The sequence below is a fragment of the Electrophorus electricus genome, chromosome 24, assembly GCF_041902795.1.
Source record: "Electrophorus electricus isolate QZ-2024a chromosome 24, ASM4190279v1, whole genome shotgun sequence".
Taxonomy (NCBI): Eukaryota; Metazoa; Chordata; class Actinopteri; order Gymnotiformes; family Gymnotidae; genus Electrophorus; species Electrophorus electricus.
Window position 1 is genome coordinate 6,943,982 of NC_137520.1, and position 23,434 is coordinate 6,967,415.

Sequence of the window (23,434 nt, forward strand, 5' to 3'; positions counted from 1 at the left end):
TAACTGTACACCTATGAAGTGCAACTATAAGATAAGTGTATCTATTAAAGTGGACAGTGAGTGAGTGTGGAAGGTTGGTTCTTCGACCAAACTGGGCGGTGAGTGTAGTTCCCAAGGTGACCGAGAGACCGTTTGTAACTGTGCCCACACACGTGCCCTAGCAAAAATATGATCCTGTTTTGTAGGCCCTCTGTTCTGTCAACAGATGGTGTGACGAGAGAGGGAGCGAGAGAGAGGATCTGACGCAGAACGTTAGATGGCGAGAAAGAGGAAAACCACTCATCCTGTGTTTTAGTTTCCCAGTGTAGCTGCAGCTCTGAGCCTGCCCAGGTCACGAAAACAGATATATCCCCCCCCCCCCCCCCCCCCGCTCGTAGCCCACCCTTACATCCCCCCAGAGGAGAGCCGCACATCGCTGTCAGGAAAGAGAGGGATATGCTTCAGCATTTGACCCTTCCTGTCCATTGCCCTCTTGAGCCGTAGCGTTTGTGGTTTGCTCTCTCTGTCTTTCTCCTGTGCAGTACCCGCTTTCCCCCCCACAGCCTTCCGTTACCCCTCCCTCCCCCGTGAACAGCTGCAGTTGATCAGCCCTTGGCTTTTCTTTTACCCAATCATTCCTGCCCTCCCTTCTCCCCTCTTCATTTCCTCTGTCTAAATGTTCCTGTCTCTCTCTCTCTCTCTCTTTTTTTTTGGTTTGTTTGTTTCCTCTTTCAGCCTTATATCACCTGTACTTTTCAGGCCATTAAAGTGTTACACACGATTACACCTCCACGCCCCATATATGTCCTTAGTTGCGTCCTTTTCATTTCAGTTGCTTAATTTTAGTCAAAATTAGGTACTTTTCTTTCCCAAATTCAACCCCAACCCAACCCACAACCGCTCACTACTAAGGGAGCGATACATTAAGACGTTCTATGCTCTGAGCTAACTTTAGGTGCGCGCGCACGGCCCTGGCTTCCTGTTTTCCCGCACGGAACAATTTTTAGTGTCACACACACGTCCTTTGAAACACGGTACAAACGGTACAGTCAGGGACGCCGTTCAGGGGCCGATTCCCAAACTGCTGCATCTAGTTCAGGGTCCCTACCTGTATGTGAGGGTCTGTTCTCTCTCCCCCCCCCCAAGGGCCTACACCTTACTGAGGGATAGAAGTGCGGGAAAGCGAGAACAAGTCTGCTAGAAAGGCGAGCAGTCAGCGCGGGGTCTCCTTAGGCCCCTCTGATACACAAAGCCGCCTTTTTTCTCGCTCTCACCCCTCCCTGGGGTTCTGTAAACGGTGTAAATTCATATCCACGTGGCTGCGGGACTGACGGAGAGTGATGGGGACGTGTTTCATTCCTGGCACGCCGGGGCTGAGCTCATATTTACTCTCCCTGATCCCAGCGCTCTCTCTCTCTCTCTCTCTCTCTCTCTCTCTCTCTCTCTCGAAGCTGATTTTACCCTCCTCTCCCATTCCTAGCAAATTCTCTCTTTTTCTCTCTCTCTGCCCCCACCCAATCGGCCCATCCTACTTTTTCCTCTCTTTGGTCCCTAGAGTGGATCGCCTGGTAAAAACACACCGTAGCAGTGGAGAGGTAGGAAGCCCGGCTCTATTTTTGTGTTGCTTACGCCTGAGAGATTCTATCCGTGTAACATTTTCCCATTCCCTCGTTGTTCTCACCAAGAAATGCGGCCTCCCTCTCTCCCAACACTACAGGTGTCTTTTATTGCTGCTAAATTGGAAGGGAAGTTGAAAACACACAATTGGTCATGCTTAACTTTAGATTTTAGGTTTCTTTAACTTGTCCTTACCTGCCGGCCAAACATGGACCTATAAGGTCTGTGATCTGATAATTTTATTTATATAGCATGCGCATGTAAGTTAGCATCATGTATACCAGTTATCAGAGGATTCAGCACAGATATGAGTGGTGTAATTATTTCCACATGCTATGCTACTTTACACAAATACAGAAAAGAAATTGGAACTCAGTATATTCTGGTTCACCAGAAGAAAAAGACTTGTGGCACATTTGTGTTTTGATATTTTTGAGCTGGGTTCTGTACCTTTGTACCCTTGTGATTGGGATACTTGGGAGAGATTGAGAGTTCAAGTTCTAGTTTGGTTTATTCGTCACATACATAGTCATACACAGTATAACTCGCAGTGAAATGGTGCTAAATATTTTTGATTTTTAAGGAGATTGATGGTCTTTTTTTGGAGGGGGGGAGTCTAAGTGATGGTATTCATCATTCGGCCAAGGCTTCTTAAACAGTGCACGACACAATCTTTCCAGACTCTGTTTTGAGTGTAGGATGAGGGCGCGCACACTGCCGTGCGGTAAAAAGGTGCGATGACATCTTCCACCACTTGATGTCGCACTCGTACCGTTAGTGCGCTAAGAGACTTGGTATTAGTCGGTATGTAATGATGTTTCATACCATCAATTCCATAAACCCCAAACCCATAAATATTGCATTCATCACCCAAATTTCGGTGTTAAATTTATAGCAAGTCACGTCGTACCTAATTGAATGCTAACTATTAACAATCTGATTGTATATGCATGTTCTCATTTTCAATAGTCATGTTATTGCATGAGGGATATTATTGTTCACGTACCCTGTCTGGTTTTGGGAACCTTGGGCTTGTTTTGTTTGTGTGTGTGTGGGGGAGGGTGTACGTGGGTTTTTTTTTTTTTATCATCAATTTTATTAGTATCTCTTCCACACTTGCGCTGGGATAGAACCTCACATTGATAGGCAACGAAACGGGCACGTCCCATTTTGCATTCTAGCCAATCAGGAATCCGTTCTAGACCCCCTTCTCCATGAAGTAGCCAATCAAAACGTGCGCTTCCAGTAATACCTTTTCTTTCGTGACTCCTCCCACGACCACAGAGTTGTGAGAAAGTAAGGAAAACATCGCAATAGCAGCAGTCGGAAAACCTGTTCCACTCTAACGGGGAATGTACGAAATGTATTAAAACGAGAAATCGACATACCTGTATGTTAGGTGGAGTTCCCTGGAGAAACATGAGTAAGGTACGGCTTGAATTTTAAAAAGGTTCAGTGTAAAACTTTGATTTTTATGTCTGAGTCCGTCTTCCAAAGTTTCATATTCTGGTTAAAAAAAAACAGCATCTATTTTTCTCTCGTAACATTTTAAAGTGTGCATTATGTAGTCTGCACTTGCTACACGACCGCCGCTGTGCCGTTTATTACAGGGTCATATTGACGGAGTTGCGCGTTTGCCGTTGCGCGCCACCTCGTTTGCGCGTCTGTTTTAGAAGGCTACCCGAACGATCAAACGTGGACCTTCCACAGCTGTACAAGAAAGCAACGCAACCCACCTTGCGCCACTCGCAGCTCTGTTGCTTTAGGTTTAAGTCTGTAACACGAGAGGCCACCGCTACCAACTTTGTCCGGGGTGTCGACGCCTGGCGCAGATGCGTCTCTGTCGTCCTGGCCGCGTTGTTCATGTTCTCTGGCGTGGTTCGTGGCAAAAAGAGAAACGGTTACGCCAGAGATGGCGTAATATGACCCGACGGGGGGGTCTTCCTCCGTAAATTCGGCACGCGGTTTGGTTGATGATTTGCCCCGCGTACATAATAAATGGAAACTCCTCGGAACGAGCTGTGCGTTTTTTTTAATCCCCGGCGTAATGAAACCCGACGGTCCTTAATTCGAAACATCCCCGTAGTCATGTAAAGTGTTTATAGTAAATTGCGTGCCGGGGCAACGGTGAGAGTACGCAATGTAGCATTTCTAACTTTTGCCATAGTTTGGAGCTTACGTATGTGGCGGGGGGGGAAGCAATCATATGACTTGTGGCGAAGGCCCCCCCCCCCCCCTTCCTTCTGCCCGCGATAAATCGGTTACTAATAGTTACTGCGCCACAAATTATTAAACGCCTGAGTGGAGACGCTCTAAAAGGTAGGGGGCATCAAAGGCAAATCCCTGGTGGTGTGACCTGTTCGGTGTGTGTAGTTGAGGATTTTAAGACTCTAGTGTGATCCAACAAGAAAAGGCTGTGAAATTGCTATCATTCAGTGACTTTTTCTTGCTTTATTAAGAATATGGCTGGGCACTTTTTTTCTGCAGTTGGTGATAGAAAAAAAAGAAGGCAACAAACTGAAAGGGGTGTAAAAGGTTTATATACACATCTCCTGCTGTAGAGTTCAATCTTGGGAGCTAAAAGCGCAAGAACTTGGTGGATTGTTTGGCAGTACAACATCTAGTCGCCGCACACCGACACAGCTACCAGATTTGGGTGAAGGCCTCCCATGGTTAATAAAATAGACAGATAAAATAAGGCAGAAAAAAACTTGGCTGAACGATTGGGTACCCTCTCATAATTAGCAGGGGACGCAGAGCTGTTTGCTGTGCGCTAACTCCTCCGCCAGCTACGTCATTGAGTGTTACTCCTTCATCTAAAGGGAGAAGGCGAACTGAAGGAGTTCCTGACATGCTTCGGCCCGTTCTCCTAACGACCCATTCAAAGCAGGCCGGATGTCGTGCAGGGTCTGGGGCGTTTTGGCCCGTCTCGGACTGCCGGTCGTAACGATGTGCGGAGTGTTGCTCAAACCAAAAAAGTCTGTAAGACTGCGTTGCCCCGGCGCGTCGCCGTGGAGCTCCCTGCGCTTGGCCGGCGATCCCAGCGAGGGTTGCAGCTGTTGCGTGATGCAGCCAGGCTGTGCGCTGAGCGCCTGATAAGACCCAGTGCTGGCACGGTACGACATATTTGCATCTCCTTGTGAGCGTGCTGGGAGCCAGCTAATGGCAAGGTAAACAGCAGATAAGAGTCGGCGCTTGAGCGACTGGGCTAGGACCCGCTGTGGGCCTGCCTGCCCTGCGGAGCGCCCAGAATGGTGCTGCGATGTGTTTCGGAGTGACTACAGAAACATGCCGCGCATTATGACTTTGATATTTGGTATTCGATAGACGCTCCCTTGTGTCGGGCTGTCTCTCTCACCCACTTGCTTGGTGGGACCTGACTGTGTGTCTTGGACTCCACAAAGCTCACGATGCTCTCTGATGGGTTTGCCTGAACTATCTCAGCTCATATCCAGCTGCGTGTATGTGCGGGCGCACACACACACACAAATCCCTTAAACTGTAAACGCTGTGAATAACGCTGGCTAGAGAAAACAGCTGTTTACCCAAGAGAAATGCACACACTGAAAGAGTTCTGAGCTTGTAGAGTAGCTGCAGTACAATGATGGTAGCAACTGATGACTGGGTGCAGTGCTCGAGTATAAACGGACAAGTGAAAATTACTGTCATATAAAACAAGTACAGCGACTGCATAACAAATAACTCCATTCCATAATTGATGGTTATTCAAAGGAAATGCCTGTGTTTCATCGAACCAAGCTAGCCTTCATGCACCAGCACTCATGCAGTGCTTTGGAACTGTAGTTTTAAAAAGAATAAAAAATTCTGTAATTCATGTATGTATCTATTATGTTTTTAAATCATTAGGCCGCTTGCAAAGCTAGATCTTACTTAACCACACAAGCACATGGGCACGAACCTGCGTGCGTGTGTGTATTTTCAGTACTTTGTCTGTCTACGTTTCCTCCAGTACACATCCCATAGTCTCGAGGTTTCCAGTCCATCTTGGTGTTTTGAGGAAAGCCAAAGTGTTATATTTAGTAAGCTGATAACATTGTGCTGTTTGGAGTTCTTCCTCGATAACAGCCTGCCGCTACTGGCCGACGTGTGCGAGCCATGCACAGAGCTCCTGTGCAGACACGCAGCTGATGGACCAGTGGCGTTAATTCCTGGTGAGCCAGCCAAGGTAACGGATGTTGGTTATTAATAGTCTTGTAGGGCTGCTGCAGCCGCGTTTCATTTCGTCCGGTGCTTCAAACTTTAATCAGCATTACAGCTCATAAACACTGAAGGCTCTCATTTTCTGTTGGCTGAGAAATATTGTTTTATGGTTGGGGGGGGGGGGGGTTGGTTAAAATCACACAGATTTTTTAGCATATTAGAGGGATTTTGTGCCAGATTAATAAAAATACTAAATAATTGGACCAACACACATTTGTGCCATAGAGAGAGAGAGAGAGAGAGAGAGAGAGAGAACGAACAAGGCAGAAGGGCGGAGAGATAGAGGCTGAAGCGGGCACAGGTAAAGCAACAGAGATTTCTCCACATCCAGGAGGGGAGCTTTGTAGTGTCCTGACAAGTGAGTCCATATAAGGTTTCCCCTCAAAAGACCAGTCGCCCAGAGCCATCTCAAAATGCACCGCAGTTTCCGTGACGATTTTCTGTGAGGAAGTCTAGAAAGGTGTGATGCGTACTAAGGAAACGAGCGCGGCGCACCCCAATGTTTCCCTCTCAGCATGTGGCTGAGGAGCCAGCAGCAGGGAAACGTGTGCGCGCAGGACGCCGGGAAGGCCGCGGAGAGAGCAGGGGACAGGAAGCTCGTAATGGCGCCGCGCTGACCTCATCTCTGGAACAGGCTGTCTCTGTTCCCCTGACTGCCTGTCCCACCCTGCACGCGCGCGCGCGCACACACACACACACACACACACACACACAGGCCAATTTCATACACACATATCCAGAACAGTTCCTCCTTCACTCTGTCCCACCCTGGACGCACACTGTGCCAGTGAGTTGTGAGGGGGCGTGCTTGCACACACTTGGATATCCCCCGGCGAGCGAGCCATGCTAATGAAAGGGCCGACGTATTGAAAACCACAAGCATGCAAGACCCCCTACAAGACCCCCCCCCCCCACTCTCACTGTAGTAAGACTGCCACTAGGAAAACAGTAGGGTTTCTGGGATCATGGCATCGACCTCAAACCCACAAGCATTCTTGAGGCATCAGATCACACCTCCCCCAGCAGATTAGTCCCCAGCAGCTGTAAACCGATCCTCAAATGCACCAGCACAGGGCAAACGGATGCTCGTGGGATGCGAGCCTCGGGTTCTGTCCCGCGGCTTCGGTCGCCGAGCCAGTCGAGGTCGCTTGAAGGACACGTGTGTCCTCGTCCTTCCGTCCTATTGCGCTGCGGAGCTGCCTCGCTACTGCCGCTGGTGACCGCACGAAGTTTTCTGCTGCGCCTGCTCTGGATGAGTGCTCGTCACCGCCGGAGACGACAGGTCGACGGAGGCCAGGCGCAGCCGAGGGGCGCGGTCCTTACAGGAGAATCACGCGTGCGCTTCCATTCTGCACGTGCGCCATCTCCTCCCCCAAGTGCATGTATGTCTGTCTGTCCATCGTGTGTGTGTGTGTGTGTGTGTGTGTGTGTGTGTGTGTATTATCCACTTCTCTCTTCAATTCCTCCTCTGTTCTTTGATTTGGGCCTGGGCCCTGGAGTGGTGTGAGGAAAGGGCGGGTCCTCGCTCTCAAAGGTTGTCTTTTTGTCGTCCACGGAGCCTCTGGCTGGTTGAAATTAAGCGAACAGGCCCTCCTTGTCACACGGGCAGCGGGCATGCCCTGGCGGACTGTTTTCTGCCCGCCCTGGCCCTCGCCTGCTCTCCAGGGGCGTCCACAGTGGAGGGTACTCCAGACTCAGAACCTGGTGGTGGGGGCGAGGGCGGGTTGTCTAATACAGGTATCTAGCTTTTCCGTTGCGGCGAAGTGTTTGGGTGTAAATCGTTTTTCCGTTTGGGGCACTGACCCTCGTGGACTATCAGATTGAAAAGGTAGGAGAGGTTTTATTTGCCCTTTCTTTATACATACTCTGCCCACACTTTATCTCCCCAACTGTTCTTGCATTCATTTAAGACAAGGAATGCCATCCATCAAGAAAACAAGGGCTGAACCATTGCGATGTTGAAATAAACATAGCTTTTGTACACTGTATAAACTCGTTTGTGATCGTAGAAGTTGGTTTAGAAATAATTTGGGAGACATAAGTACCCTCTTAGGCAATGTGAAGAAAAATATTATATAAAAGGATGGGTGAAGTAAAATGAAAATACGAGTGAGGGTTTTAAGATGGCTGGGTTAGAAGTGCCAGAGTGCCGGTGTCGTCTGGGAGAGCCGTTCTGGTCCTCCCCTCTCTCTGGCCCTCTGCCCAAACCGTACATATAATCTTAATCTCACGGCGTAATATGTCAATCTGGAGCCGTTTATTCATGCTGGGGGTGGAGTGGGGGACGAACAGCTGAGCAGCTGATTGTTGTCGTGGGATATTCTGTAACTGCGTGTCGCGGCTTTGAAGGCCTCGGGGACCGTAGCAGCAGTTTGGAAAAAACCTGCATTCCCATGTGCTTTCCGTGTTCTGCAATTACGAGAACCATCCCTGCCCGCTCCTTCTCCGGTCTGTGTCGGCGCGCGAGAGGCTCGAATCTGAAGAATGGGAAGTACTCTCAGATGCGTTAAAGGCCAAAAGCTCTCTGCAGCTCTCTCGCCTTATTTTTTGCAAATTCGATAAAAGCGCATTTTTAAGGACAAAGTCATAACATTTGTTTCATTTCGTCTATTACAGCCTTTAGTCAGCTTCCAGTTTCTTACCTTGTGTGGCAAAAGCCTTTGAATTTAAATCTCCCTGCTTGGTATCAGATTTCCTTCTGTCCTTCTGCAGGCCCATCCCTCTGTCAGCAAGCAGGACATCAGCACGCACGCTTCCATCCACACTAAACAAGCAGCCGCAGCACAGGGGGTGTTGGGAGCCTACTGGGACGGGGGATGTTGGGAGGCTGCTTCCCGCGCTAAATCTGAACCCGTGCCGACTCCACGGGTGTTTTTAAAGTGCTGGTCGCTTCGCGCACGAACGACTTCGCTCGTGACCATCTTCTCCTCCCGCGTGCTCTCTTACGCACGTTATCGCCGTGCGCTTCAGGCTCCTCTGCCCAGTTTCCTCTGGGTCTTCTGAGTAAGGCGGCGGTTGGGTGGGATTTGGGTTTTGTACATTTGAATATGAACTGGAGTTAGAAAATTGTTGGATTGCAAAGGTATTTGCTAATAATACACATGAAGAGAAAAAAAAATCGTATATATATATATATATATATGTGTGTGTGTGTGTGTGTGTGTGTGTGTGTGTGTGTGTGTGTGTGTGTGTGTGTGTGTATAAAAACTTCATGTCTTGATATACAAGCAAATGTGTGTATGTGCGTTACCCAGTGTCCCTGGGGAAACATGATGAGTGTGAGACAGGAAAACTCCAAATTGTAAAAGCTTCTCTTTTTGGTTACTGAGTTAAAGTTTGAGTTCCACTTATCTGGAGGAGGTGAGGATCGGGAGGTGGGCAGAGAGTCAGGTGGTGCCCGCTCAGAGAGTCTTCCGTGGAGAGCTGTGTGGCACTGATGGGCGCTACATCTCTGGCCAGCTGTCTAAACAGAGCCTGCCACTGAGACGCGAGCGGGATCGGGCTCCCTCGGGCCTCAGGCTGCTACCGTATGATGATGGAAAAGCATACACACCCCCACACAAACTGGCATTCCCCTCCCGGCTTAGGTGTCGAATGCTACGCAATGCCCGCCATGCTCTTGGACACCTGGAGCAGTGGGCGTGCGCGCAGAAGCAAGCACGTCGTCCACGATCAGATCCGATCTTAAACCGTAAGGTGTACGTGCATGCATGCATGTGTCCGTGTGTGTGTGTGTGTGTGTGTGTGTGTGTGTGTGTGGGCGGGTGGGCGGGTGTAAGGCAGGCTGCAGAGATCACTGGAGTGGATCAGCTGCATATGAGCCCTCTGGCTTCCCGTAAACAACAAAATGTCTTTAAGACAAGGTGTGTCGAGGTGAGATTAAGTGTTACGCAAGTGATGCTTTGTCCTCCTGCTTGACTTTGAAGGATGAGACACTCAGCACACAGAGAGGGCCTTAAGAGTCCTGCGCAGGAGGTCCTGACTGAAAACGAGACGTGGCGACGTCTCTGACTGAGAAGACGAGACCTGGCGAGGACTCCAACAGGAGGGATGGAGTAACCTCTGATGGCTTTCTGTTCTGCAGGCGAAGGGCGAGCCCCATGCCTTTAAGGAGAAGACCTTCAAGAAGAGGCGTCAGTGTGTGGTGTGTAAGCAGAGCATAGAGAGCCTGGGATCCTTCTGCCGAGGTGAGACCCTCCCCCCGGCTCCACCTACCAGGATGGCTCGATTGACGCTTAGCCCACAAGTAAACCGATACAGTCCTAGCTGATGTTCCACTGTATTGGAAATAAGTAGCTTGTGAAACCATGACTCGCCGAAACCTTGCTCCGAAGGAAATTTCGCATTAAGTAGCTTTGATCTTTATCTTGCTGAATCTGTTTTATGTTGTTCTCTGTTTTATCTCCAGTCTGCAAAACAGCCACTCATAAGAAATGTGAAAGCAAGGTAAGGAACCTTTGTATTTACGTTTTACTGCTCTGTAGTAATATCACCCAACAACCATCCAAACAGCGTTGCCGCCCAGCAAATAAAGGCCTTGGGTTTCTCAGTTAACCGAATAGCTAGGTCTGGCTGTCTCCATCTTTCTGTCTACCTCTCTACCTCTCTCTCTCTCTCTCCGTCTCTGAGGCAGCCGCTCCCCGCGCTGTTCCTGCGAAAGGCTCATTGACGGGTTCGGGGTTGGCCGCTCTGGTTTGGCATGGCGAGTCTGTGGGACTCTGCGGCATGTTGGGCAAGAAGCGCATGCAGCATGCTTTCTTACCCAGATAAACGCATCTGGTGAACAGCTCAGCCGGCCTCTCTTCGTCGGACGCGTTTTTCACCTCAGTTAGAAATCCTTTTCCACCGAAGTTCGATGCCAGTTTCACTAAAAGCGTAAGAACGCGCTCTTTGTTTTTGTGTGATGGTTTTGTACCGAGTGTCCTGACGGAGGCATGGATTGGGTGAAGAGCTCTTGGTAATCTCTGGGAAAGATCTAATCCCTCTTCCATTGGATGCCATGTCAGTCTTGTTACTATGGATTTCCCCTTGGTTATAGCCTAATGTCTTAATCTGGATTATTGACCAGACTGCTGTTTTGCCAGGATTTGGGTGAAACATGCCATCAGATGTTCATCTGGTTTAGCACAGGGATGGCCAGAGTCCAATAAAACTGTTTTTCTCAGCTGTCTTCTCTCAATTGTAACAGTTGCCCTAGAGGTTGTTGCGTGTGTATCGACCATTTTCCACTGTTCATCTGCAGTTCTTCACATGCTCTCTGCATTCTGTCTGGTTAGATCGCAGATTCTCTGCGTCAGTTACTTTGCGGCAAACACCGGCAATATGTCGTTCTATTTTTAAAAAATAGTTTCTTTGCAGATATGATTGGACAATGGTGAAAACAGTAGCTAGCAGGAAATAAGAACACACTATCATTCACCGAAGTACTGTGAGTTCACCTAACTCTTTAGACAGATTTTAGTGGTGTTGTGTAGGTGCGAAATGGGGCCCCAGATAGTTTAGACAGATGAAGGTGACTGATTAGAAACAAGGTAGCATCTCTTCCTGCCAAATGGTGGAGTTACACTGAGAAGACGATCTGCTCGAATGTGAATGGATGAGGGGGAAACGCAGAGCTTAAGAGATCTGTGTGTTTATTTATAGTGTTCACGATCTAAACAGTGAGGCTTCTTCTTCTGAGACTCTGCACTGTCATGACTTGAGTCTCCAATTGCTGTGTTTTCTTGGTCATACGAGACGTCTGGCCGGCATTGCGGTCTGCAGCGATAGGGATCATCCCAGTGCCGGAAGGGCGTGGCCCCCCCGGGGGGGGATGTTGGCGACCCTCGGCACCTTTTTCGCAACCCTGGCTCTCGGTACCCTCCATTGGCCAGGCTGAACAAAGAGCTGCTTTGGAGAGCCGCCCGGCCCCACCTGAGTGAGGGTGGACAAAGCAGCCTGGCACGTCTTAATGCCAGTGGCGCAGATCAAAGTGCCGGGGGGCCTTCCAGGGAGTCCAAGAAAGCAAAGACACCCGATGCCACACCGTCGACAGCAGAGCTAGTAGGACTCTCGGGCTGCTGAGCAGGACTTCCGACCTAGCTCACACTAGCCCTGACCCTAGACCCTAACCCTAGCCCATGCTAACCTAAACCCTAAACGCTAGCTCAGGATGACTCTGACCTTAGATCAGTCTAACCCTTGCTCAGTCTGCAACCTCGGCCCTCACGGATCCGTAAGCCCGGCCCCTTTCGTTGCCAATACCGTACGTATGTCTGGAGCAGAGTCACCTGTTTCCTTTGTTTGGCCCAGGCACACTTCTTCCATCCCGTGACGCGTAGTTCATTTCGACTGTTCCGCCGTGTTCCTCCACACAAGACCGTCCCACCCAAATGGAGAACAGACCCGGGGCCGTGTGTTTGAGCGATTCCGTTTAAGAGCGAGGGGACTGAAAGCATGAGTAGTGGAGAGGCATCCATACATTTGAACACGCCCTGTGCCGCAGGAGTAGCTTTCTCTCAGGATACTCACACTCCAAGCTTTCTACCTTAGCCTTACTCCTCTACGTGGACGAAACCCCCTCCCTAAGGAAATCGCAAAGATGCGTTTTGGTAGTTGGGCTACTGACGTCTATCGAGTGAGTAAAGGTATTGAGGCAGCGGGAGGTATATCTTTTTAGAAGGGTTGGGTAGGGCATGTCTGACCTATTGTGTCCACAGTAAGAGCACTTTTTGTCTTGACCAGGATAATAGTGCCGGATAGAACTTGGTGAATATTTGCACAATGCATAATAAAAGTCCTTCGGCTATATTTCTTTCAACACCATCCGCGCCAAGCTGTACTTAGTTGATCTTCTAATGACTTAAGTGTTTTGGATGTTCATAACTTGCTGAAACATGTACAAAACACACGTGATGGTTCTCCACAGCTGTATTTGTCATAAACTGTGTAAAATAAGCCCTGTTTATGAGTCTCTTTTAAAAATAAACATTTAGCAGGCCCAGGATCAGTTTCTTCAACATCTTATGATCTCAAAGCCAGCACCCACTCCAGGCCAGTGGCTGGCTGCATCCGCTGTTTGTCCAGGCTGACTCAGTGCCCTGGTGACTAAGGCATTCATCTCCTCTATTTGTGTCAACTTGTGCTGCAGTTGAATAGTGCCCCCCCCCCCCCATCATTCTACGACATGAGTTCAATGCTTCTAAAGTGGATCTGCAAACAATTCAGTGAGCAGTAAGCATCTTCTGACCACGGCCAGTGTCGCCCGAGGCACTGGGGCGAAGTGAGTTCACGCTTTCATGGAGCTGCTATCTGCACTCTTTCCCTCAACAACTTGTTTTTTTTTTTTATGGTGTTTTTCTCAAATGGCATTTCCTGAAAGCAAAGATAGACCCATGATTGTTGTCTGTGCTCCTGCTCGTGGGTGTGTGTGTGTGTGTGTAAGTCTAGGTCATGGTACACCCTTTTCTCCAACCTTAAAACCCAGGAAAGAAACTCTGGTTATTTGAGAGACAGCTGGCTCACCCTCTATTGTAAGGAGTCTCTCCATTTTCTCTCTCTTTCACACGCCCATGCGCAGGCACGCACGCACACACACACACACACACACACACACACACTCGCACACAAAGAAAAACCAACAAAAAAAACATAATTTCAGTGTCACAGTATTGAAAATGACCGGATCTTATATGAGTAGCAGACAGGGACAGACAGAGACAAAGAAAGACACAGACGAGGACAGAGGGAGATAAAGAAAGAAAGAAAGACAGACAGACAGGGACGGAGGGAGAGAAAGGGGGCCAAAGGGGGAGCCGCTAGTCTGAGGGAGGAAGGAACGTCTCTGTCACAGTCAAAAGAAAAAAAGGCCCCGTTTCCTACTGTAATGGGGAGGGGTTGGGTGGGGTGGAGGTTCTGTCGGTGGGGCCTCTGATGGGTGTAGGACAGGACAAGCCACCCGAGAGGGACGCTAATTCCCATAACCCCTCTAGCACTTAAGCTTACAGTCTCATCAACGTCACGTGTGTGTGTGTGTGTGTGTGTGTGTGTGTGTGTGTGTGTGTGTGTGTTGTGTCCAGGGGCTTATTCAGACGTGTAATGATACTGTAGGAGCAAGTATAGATGGTAGATGGTCTGTGTGTGGAGTGAATCACTGTCTGCACCGTCTGCACAAGGTCAAAGATATTCGATATGAATCAATGGTGCATTAAAGACCAGATCATGACAGTGGAGTAGATCACTCCACATGAAGTACACAGAATTCAGCTATTCAAGTCGTTTAGGCCATGGACGTTCTACATGTCTTGTACAACGTGTATTCACGTGTACAGGAGATAAGAGATTTCTAAATGTGATTTCAAGGATTTATGCCTGAAAACTAACATATTTTGTCACACTTTAAATTCCTCTTGTGGTGTTAAGAAGGTTTAGAAAACTATATACCAAATACCAGTCAGTAAAGCTTTGAAATATGAATCGTTTAAATCCAATAGCATGGCATCACAAAGCGAAAGTTGGTTGCTGTTCCAGGACCACCACAAATTCAGCCCCCGTACCTGTGTTTACACAGCACGTAAAACCCCTGGCAGGCCAGCTGTAGCCGGAGTATGGGAAATATGACAAGGCCACGCTGTAAACAAGCAAGCCTAGGTGACGTGGGATTTTTCCACTGTTGAGATCTCTTAATTGTGCCCTCTTGCTCTCTCTCGCTGTTTTTTGTGAGGAGTGTGTTTACTTTTGTTTATTTTTGTCCTGACTCTCAGCCCTCCGAATGCTTGCTTCTCCCTGGTGGGCCTGTGGTTCCTGTTTACACTGGCGACATGACAACAATTTGACTATAATAATGATGGGCTAACGAGACGGAGGAGGTGGGCGGGCGGTTAGGGAGAAGGACAGGCTGGGATAATTAAAGAGCTGATTTGTAGGAATGAGGATGCGGTTGCGCTAGATGATGTCCACTGGAGATCACGATCTTTTTGGATCAGGATGTGTGTTTAGGAATCACGTCAGCTGCCACAGTACTATATGGAAGGTGTGTTTGTGCATGTGACTCTGCGTGTATGTGTGTGTGTGTGTGTGTGTGTGTGTGTGAAAAATCAAATCAAATCAAATTTATTTATATAGTGCTTTTTGCAACAGATGTTGTCACAAAGCAGTTTTACAAATGTCCAAGTCCAAGTCTCCAGTGAGCAAGCCAAGGGTGACAGTGGCAAGGAAAAACTCCCTAGAGCATGAGGAAGAAACCTTGAGAGGAACCAAGACTCAAAGGGGGGGCCATCCTCCTCTGGCTGAGAACGATCACCACAGTAGTAACAATTCTAAAAGAAAAATAAATAAATAATAATAAAATGAAAAAATAAGCAATTAATGTTTTGTCCGGTTATCTAGAGGTCCTAGTCTTGTCCTGATGGTCTACGTGTGCCCAAAACCTACGCAAGAGAACGTCTATCAAGGGCAATGGAGAAGGAGTTGGCTGGTGTGGAGGTGTGGTGGGCTACAGCAGGGGGTGGTGAGAGCAGCCATAGCAGTTGAGACGGGTTGGAGCTCAGTAACATCATGACATCGGGGTAGGTGTACCTCGGAAGAAAAAGAGACCAGATTATTAGGCATGTCCAGGTATGAAGTGTGTAAATTAGGGAACTATGATGTGCAAGGATGGACTCTAGCAGATCTAGGTATGGAAGCACGGCTAAAAGGAGCCAGAAGGAACAACAGGCGTGAGGACACCCTGGAACATCAGCACTCCGCCGCTCCCAGGCAACAAACTTAAGTGACAAAATAGAGGTGAAGTGACAGCATCATAACATCCCAGTTTACCAGAACTCTCAATGCCCACGGACCCCCAGATCTACACCTTTACCTAAGATAGGAAGGAGTTGATAACATCCCTGACTGCACAGAGGTTTTCAGCCTAGCCTTAAATACTGAGACTGTGTGTCAGCCTCGAACATTTAGAGGAAGGTTATTCCATAGTGTGGGAGCAGGAAAATGCTCTGCCCCCTGCGGTAGATTTTCTTATTCTTGGTCTTAGTAAAAAGCCTGCACCTTTTGATCTAAGCAGATATGGTGGGACATAATGCACTAGGAGTTCTCTAAGGTACTGTGCGGCAAGCCCATTTAGTGCTTTGTAAGTCATTAGAAGCATTTAATAATCAATACAAAATTTTACTGGGAGCCAATGTAAAGTAGCTAAGATAGGAGTGATGTGATCAAATTTTCTAGTTTTAGTAAGAACTCTGCCTGCTGCATTTTGAACTAGCTGGAGCTCGTTTAGGCACTTAATGGTACGGCCAGATTGTAAGGCATTGCAGTCGTCCAATCTGGAAGTGGTAAATGCATGGACTGGCTTTTCTGTGTCATGTAAGAAGAACATGTTCCTAATCTTGAAATGTTCCTAAAGTGGAGAAAGATGGTCCTAGAAATATTGTTTACATGAGCTTCAAACAAGACACTGGAATCCATAATAACTGCAAGATCTTTAACTGTTAGAGAAGATCTGATTGGGAGACCATTGTGGTTCATGGAGTAATTAAAGAGTGAGGACCTCGCTGTCTGTGGGCCTAATAGAAGCACTTCTGTTTTGTCAGGATTAAGTGAGAGAAAATTCCTCAACATTCAAGCCTCTGACATCCTTTATGCATTCCTCAATAATACTAAGATGATGTATGTTCTCTGGTTTGGCTAAGACATAAAGCTAAGCATCATCATCATCATAGCAATGGAAACTAGCACAGTGTTTACGTGTAATGTCACCTAGAGGTAGCATATATAAAGAAAAAAGGCAAAGGCCCTAGAATGATCCTTGTGGGACACCATAGCTAACCTTGTTGTAGGCTGAGAAGTCTCCATTTATGTTAACAAATTGGTAACTAGATACGATTTAAACCAAGAAATCCCCTAATCCCATCACCATTTTTGAGTCTATCTAGTAAAATGTTGTGATCTATAGTGACAAATGCTGCACTCGGATCAAGCAATTTAAGCAAAGAGACACAACCCTGATGAGAAGCCAACAACAGGTCATTAACTACTTTAATCAGTGCTGTCTCTGTACTATGATTAGGCCTAAACCCTGACTGAAGGACTCCATGTATTTGGTTATGATTCAGGTATGAGCTTGACCGCTGATCTACAGCTTTTTCTAGGATCTTGGAAATAAATGGAAGCTTTGAGATCAGCCTGTAGTTTGACAGCTCACTTTTTTTTCGTTTTTGGCTTGGTTGTTCAGGCAGCTACTTGGTGATCAGATGTCAAGTTAATACTCTGAATGTTATCTCTAATGTGCCTAATTTTCTCATTAAAGAAATTCATGAACTCATTACTACTGTGTTATAATCTGAGCATTGGTGTCAGTTGGATGTGCAATTGTACTAAATAGAAATCTAGGATTATTTGTGTTATTTTTTATTAGTGTTGAGAGAGAAGCTGTTCGAGCAGTAATAATTGCTACAAGCTTATTGTGGCACCATTTACATTCTATTTTCAGGTGTTTTGTTTTAAATTTGTGATCGTTATACCAAGGTACTAGTTTTTTTTAATAGAGCAACATTATTGAGTGTGCAGTGGAATACTGATTCTAAGCATTCATTTGATCAAGTTCCGTGGGGTTTGAGTGTATCCTAGTCGCAAATGATAAGTCTGGGAGATTCGCAATAAATGTAGTGGCTGACATGATCGTGCGTCTGGTATGATAGCGAGGTGAGGTTACTATGTTGTGACTCATAAGTAGTTCAAATGAAATTAGGGAATGGTCTGAGATGACCTCCGACTGGGGTAGTATGACTACGTTCTCTATGTCTACAGTGTATGTCAGTACTAAGACAAGTGCATGTCCACCAGAGTGTGTGGGTGCTCTTATACATTGGGTAAAACCAGTTGATTCTAATATAGAACTAAAGGCCGATCTCAGAGGGTCTTGGGCAATATCAAAGTGAATATTGAAATCACTAACATGTGTTTGTATGTGTGTGTGTGTGTGTGTGTGTGTACATGCGTGCAGTTGTGCCCATTCCTCCATCATTACCTCGTAAGCTTCAGAAGACACAGCCTTGACTTAGCAGTCACCCCTCAGGGACACATGTGACATCAGTCTACATGTTTTATGCGGTCATAACCTCACAACCAGCCTCATGGGGGTCATTCCAGACCTCACAGAAAAGCAGATCTGCTGCACATGGCCTCTCTTTCCTTGGTGAGCCATTACAGGCAGAGGAGGGAGATTTACACCCATCCGAAGTCTGTTTTGCCATGAGCAAAAAAAAAAAAGAATAAAAATCCATTGAAGAGCCGCATATGAGTTTGGGCTCGCGAGTTTCATGCCGACTAAAGCGACTTTCAGAAGCACCTCACGTCATAGATGCTAACAGGGCTCTAGCAGTGATCCCGTGATAGTCATGCTTTAATAAACAGCATGTGAGGTTGTGCGCTCAGTGTTGGGTATTAAAGATTTGATGAATACAGACGTCTTTTTAAAAAAAAAAAACAAAAAAAAACAAAACAAATCTGCTCTTGGCAGTGGGCAGGGCTGAAATGACGGAAAAACCCTCTCAGGCAGACGGTGACGGCCCTTAGCCAGAGTGCTGCATTCCGCCCTGACTACTCCGACTAATGGCGCTGTTTACACCAGAGGCCACGGCAGGCCTGCCTCTCCACCCACGCATGCTCCACTCCTCCTCCTCCTCCTCTTCCTCCTCCTCCTCGTCTCTGTCACCCTCTCTCCCCATCCCACTGTGGTCCTAAACCCTGGTCGTACCCCCCCCCCCCCCCCCGTCCTTATTTTCTCTGTTATCCGCTTGTCCTCTCCAATGTCTATCCCTGCACTTCCCGTTTTTGAATCCCCCATCCCAGGTCTGGATGGCAAGCTTCCTTTTCCACCCCCCCTCCGCCCACCGCTTCTGCCGGCTGGATAGGTCCACATCCGGAGGCTCTGGACATGAGCGCTAGTTAATCCAGCAGACCCAAAGGCAGTTAAGATCAGGGCCTCACCGTCCATGTCGCTGTGAGCACTGTTCATGTCATGTGACTTTACAGGCTGTCAGAGCTGGAGACTGAGCAGAGATGGTTAGTGGCCCCTCGCCTTGTGTTAAGCAGAGGCCCAGAGCCGGAGACACACACACACACACACACACACACACACACACACACACACACACACACACACACACACACACACACACCACTTGATCCTGTCTGGGCAAACTGGGGGTTGTAAGTAGCCTGACGTAGCTTAGAGGGACAGGGTGGAGCGGTTATGGCTGGGCCATGTTGGGGTTGGAGGTGGCCTTCAACAAACCCCAGACCGCGTGGTGTTGCGTTTGGCCCAACGCAACCCCTCAAGCCCCCTGAAGCCCCCTGCCGCCCCTCGGGCAGTGCGCTGAGCACGCTGGAAGCCTGCTGGGGCCTTGGCCGTTCCTGCTAGACCAGTGAAACGGACAGGGAGGGCAAGACGGAGGAAAAGAGAAAGAGAAAGAAAACGTAAGAGAGGGAGAGCAAGCATTTGCAGGAAACAAGTGCGTAAGTGTTGGCCCAGGAGATGGAATCTGGCGTGTTTGTTCTGGAGTAATGCTCCCTTGCTGCAGGGCCCCAAAATGAGAGAGAGAGAGAGAGAGAGTGATGCGGCGAGTGTTAGTCTGAGAGGAGGGAGGCAGGCGCAGTGGACGAGGACAAACCATAAAAACCAGAAATGAAAGGACAGCAGAATGGATGGCAGCGAGAGAGGACAGGAAGTAGGAGAGCAAGGGGCGGCGAGACAGGTGTTGACAGCAGCCCGTTTAACATCCAGGCCTTTTTTTTTTCGACTCTCCCGGGTCGGTCACCGGCGTGCGTACTAATAACTTTAACGTGCACTTTCTAATGTGCACTCTCTGATTGCTGAAACATGTTCAGAGCTGTGACATGCTTCCTGTAGAGCAGCGCTTGCGTTCTCAGTCCTATCCCAGCGTTTTTCAAGGCTCCACTGGGGGGAGATATTGGCCCAATAGCGCCACTCGTTCTCGCTTGTGTGTGCAGGCGGTGCTGTCCTAGCAACCCATAATGTGTACACACACACACACACACACACACACTTTTTTTCCTTCATCAGAGCTCCTAGTGTGTGCCATCAACTTGTTCTCATCTAAACATTTAAGTTTACTTTTCTTTAATACTTTAATGCACACTGCAGCCATGCAACACACACACCTTCATGCACAATTGAGCCCGAATCCCGATTTCCGGAAACAACTCCAGACGTATACAGTGTCCAAGCAAAACTAACAAGTCTGCTTACATGCAACTGTTCATTTATTCAGTGTATCACATAACCAGAATACACATCTGATAACTTCTCTCACCAGAAGACACACACACAAACAGAGTCAGAGAGCAAGGCCAGTGGCATGAGCTCACCCGCCTGAGCGTATTTCCTGTGGCCAAACAAACAGGGCAGGACTGGGTTGGGGAGCGGATGTGCTCTCAGGGTCGGGGGGTGGGTTTACAGTGGGATGTTATGTAACCGTACACACACACACACACACACACACGTGCACAAACTCTCCGCTCTCCCCCTTACACTGCCTGACGTAAGCCCGCTGCCTGACCAACATTACTCTCCTTACTCAGAGTAGGTCAAAGGTCAGCCCCCCACCCCTTTTCCAGTACTAAGGGGAATGCAGACCTCGTTTCTAATGCCTCCCTAGCCCCTTTAGTGCCCCTCGCATCAGTAGCATGGGGGGAGATGTCCCTTCCCCAGCTTATCTGGCAGCGTGAGGAAACATTTCCTCCTCCCCCCCCAGCGATGCCCCTCCCTTTCCCCTCCCCCCAACGATGCTGAACGGGCTCCAGCTAACGAGCGAGACGGGCCTGACTCACGGTGGCAGGCTGCGTGTGGTGTATGCTTGAACGTGGGGGCACAGGTGGGTGGAGGCCCGTGCAATCGTGATGGCGATACCTGCATGTTCCAGTCACGCTGTTCTGCTTCTTTCCAGGTCAGCGGCAACTGTGTCCCGGCCCAGCCCTCTGACCCGGTGAGTCCCGCCTCCTGCCCCGCCCCTGCTACAGGGCTGGCTATCTACTCTGTAACACTTCACCTGCACATTCACTGTTGCACCTGCTCAGCCGTGCTTCTGTTTCAATTCACGGAGGAGGTCCGCCCTAAACGTTTGTGGCGTGGGATCCTTACACCGCACGCGTGACTCGGCTCGGCAGCTAATTACCGCGTAGTTCCGGAGTTTTACGTGGGCAGGGAAATGTGCAAAAATGGACCCACATCGGGGAAACCACTTCTAGGGAGTTCCAGTGTGACGGCAGCTTACTCCTGAGGGTGCCTTCTCGCTCCCCGGGAGCTGATGACAGCTTCTGATTGGTGGAGGGATGAGAGGGGGGCGGGAGTCGCGCCAGTGGCCGGAGCTACTGGGGATTCTCGCTTTTTCCTCCTGGCCATTTTTCTCCTTCCATCTCCAACCCCCCTCCTTTAATGTACATTAAATGTGCAGGCAGCATTAAGGCCACATTCTTATCCCATGGCTGTGTTCATTTATACTGTATCTGTCCTTTTATGTGCAGCAGCGGAGAGCCACAGCCTCCTCCAGACATATTCAACATCTGGTAAGAGTCCGACTCTCTTTCTCTCTGTCCACAAGCGATGACAAATGTCCTGCGTTCTCACGTCCATAAGGGAAGGCGATAGGGCGAGAGAGAGAGAGAGAGAGAGAGAGAGAGAGAGAGATCGAGAGAGAGAGAGAGAGAGAGACTCACTTGTTTGTTTGTTTTTTTTTCACTTGGGTTTGTCACTTGAATTTGACTGATGTGTTGAGCCGCTTCAGAGCATCAAAACCACTTTCCAAACGTAAAAATCGCAGCTCGGTGCGCTCGTAGAGGACTGGCAGGCTGCGGCACTGGCCGAGCCAGACACTGTGAGTGTGCTTGTGTGTAAAGGTCCTCGCCAGCATGGTTTCAAACAGGCTTTTCGTGCTGACACAGTTATGGGATTGCATGACTGTAAATGATGGTGGAAAGTCTTAAACTCTGTGCGTTTGCGCGCGCGCGCACCCAATGGTAGAAAAACATATCACCATGTTGTGTGGGAATTTGGCTACTCCATATGAGGAACATTTGCTCTTTTCTATAACAATGGAGCTTTTATTTTAAAAAAAAAACCCAAACAAAACATTCAAACAAAAACCAAAAGTGTTTTTTTTTGTGTGTGGTTACTGAGGGTAAAGGTTATGTTGTGGTGTGGTCATAGCAGTATGTGTGCTGTAGCTATATGGTAACATGCACATGATAAACTGTATTATAATAGTCCCATTATTTGTATTCTTCTCCAGGGCTCGACCAAGTCTCTGCCGTATACCAAACAGAGAGGTGGTCTACCCAGGTTAGTCCTCTGCAGTAGCGCCCCCTAGCTGCTGTCATGCCACCCCACAGCCTAAGAGCCGCCTGCCAGAGCCTCGGGTTGGCGGCTCTCACAGATGAATTGCCAAATCTCGACATGTGTTTATTTGCTCGTAAACTTTGGGGCTTTATCTCTTGGCCAAAGCCTGTCGAGTTCATCTCGGCAGACGCCGAGTAGGGAGTGGTCCGCAGCAGAGGCCGAGTCATCGCTCAAATACGTGGACACGTTCCTTCCCCCAGAAACCGACAGCTGGGCTGTTTCCCATCAGAACCGGATGTGCGTGACCTCCGGTCCAATTAAACGTGTCTACGTGTGTTATTTTATCGTTGCTCTCTTCACGTCGTCCAAGTGTGGTTGGTGCGTTGGACGTAGTAAATAGTTCAGAAATGTGTCGAGAGAAATCCTCATTCTCTCCCTCTCTGTCTCCTTGTCTTCCCTCTCTTTCTGTCTGTCTCTCTCTCTCTCTCTCTCTCGCTCTTTCCAACTGTCCCTCTGTGCTGACCCCCCCCCCCCCCCCAACCCCCGGCTCCCCAGGAGTTTCAGTGTGGACCGGGTGATAGACAGGGTGATGGAGCGCCAATACGACTTCGACCTGACCTACATCACCGAGCGCATCATCTCCGTCTTCTTCCCGCCGCTGCTGGACGAGCAGCGCTACCGCCTCAACCTCAAGGAGGTGGCGGCCATGCTCAAGTCCAAACACCAGGACAAGTTCCTGGTGAGCATCCCCAGGGTTCGGACCTGCCGAGCTGAGGACCTTTCACCTTACCCTTTCCTCTGCTAACGTGGTCTTTCTTTTCCTCTACAGTTGTTCAATTTGTCGGAGAAGAGGCATGACATCACACGCCTTAATCCCAAGGTTGGCTTTTCATGGGTGTGATGTCACATGTTTACAGTGTAACATAAATCGTTAAAAGGAAGGAAGATTTTGACAGCAAAACCAATGTATCTGTTTTATCTTTTGCGCACTCTGCACTCACTCACTCTCTCTCTCTTTCTCTCTCTCTCTCTCTCAGGTCCATGACTTCGGCTGGCCAGACCTACACGCCCCCCCCTTGGACAAGATTTGTGCCATGTGCAAAGCAATGGAGACGTGGTTGAACTCTGACCCCCAGCATGTGGTGGTCCTGCACTGCAAGGTCAGAAGTCATGCCTTTTAGGGGGTCACGTGGGTGGTGCAGACCACAGGAGAATACCAGTGTGAAGATGACTCATGCGCTCAGTGTGGACATCTCTATACATCATCTAAGTCAGGAAAGAAGGACA

General features: G+C 48.6%; 1 protein-coding gene and 1 long non-coding RNA gene across 15 annotated transcripts in view; both read left to right on the forward strand.

Moving 5' to 3' along the window:
• The window catches only part of tns2a (tensin 2a), a 37,851-nt gene that overhangs the window by 2,374 nt on the left and 12,043 nt on the right, over window positions 1-23,434 (forward strand). For 3 of the 14 annotated variants that reach the window (XM_027017936.3, XM_027017937.3, XM_027017934.3), the window contains exons 2-9: window positions 9,902-10,004; window positions 10,226-10,263; window positions 20,760-20,798; window positions 21,337-21,378; window positions 22,101-22,150; window positions 22,703-22,886; window positions 22,977-23,027; window positions 23,185-23,307. In XM_027017936.3, coding sequence (XP_026873737.2) covers window positions 9,902-10,004; window positions 10,226-10,263; window positions 20,760-20,798; window positions 21,337-21,378; window positions 22,101-22,150; window positions 22,703-22,886; window positions 22,977-23,027; window positions 23,185-23,307 — 630 coding nt within the window. Of the gene's footprint in view, window positions 1-2,738; window positions 3,025-9,901; window positions 10,005-10,225; window positions 10,264-20,759; window positions 20,799-21,336; window positions 21,379-22,100; window positions 22,151-22,702; window positions 22,887-22,976; window positions 23,028-23,184; window positions 23,308-23,434 lie in introns of those variants that run through there. The other 11 variants (XM_027017938.3, XM_027017935.3, XM_081706795.1 and 8 more) reach the window with 11 other exon arrangements.
• On the forward strand, window positions 3,308-9,024 carry LOC145653438 (uncharacterized). Its single transcript, XR_014119713.1, has 2 exons — window positions 3,308-7,645; window positions 8,530-9,024. It is a non-coding gene; the product is annotated as an uncharacterized LOC145653438 (long non-coding RNA).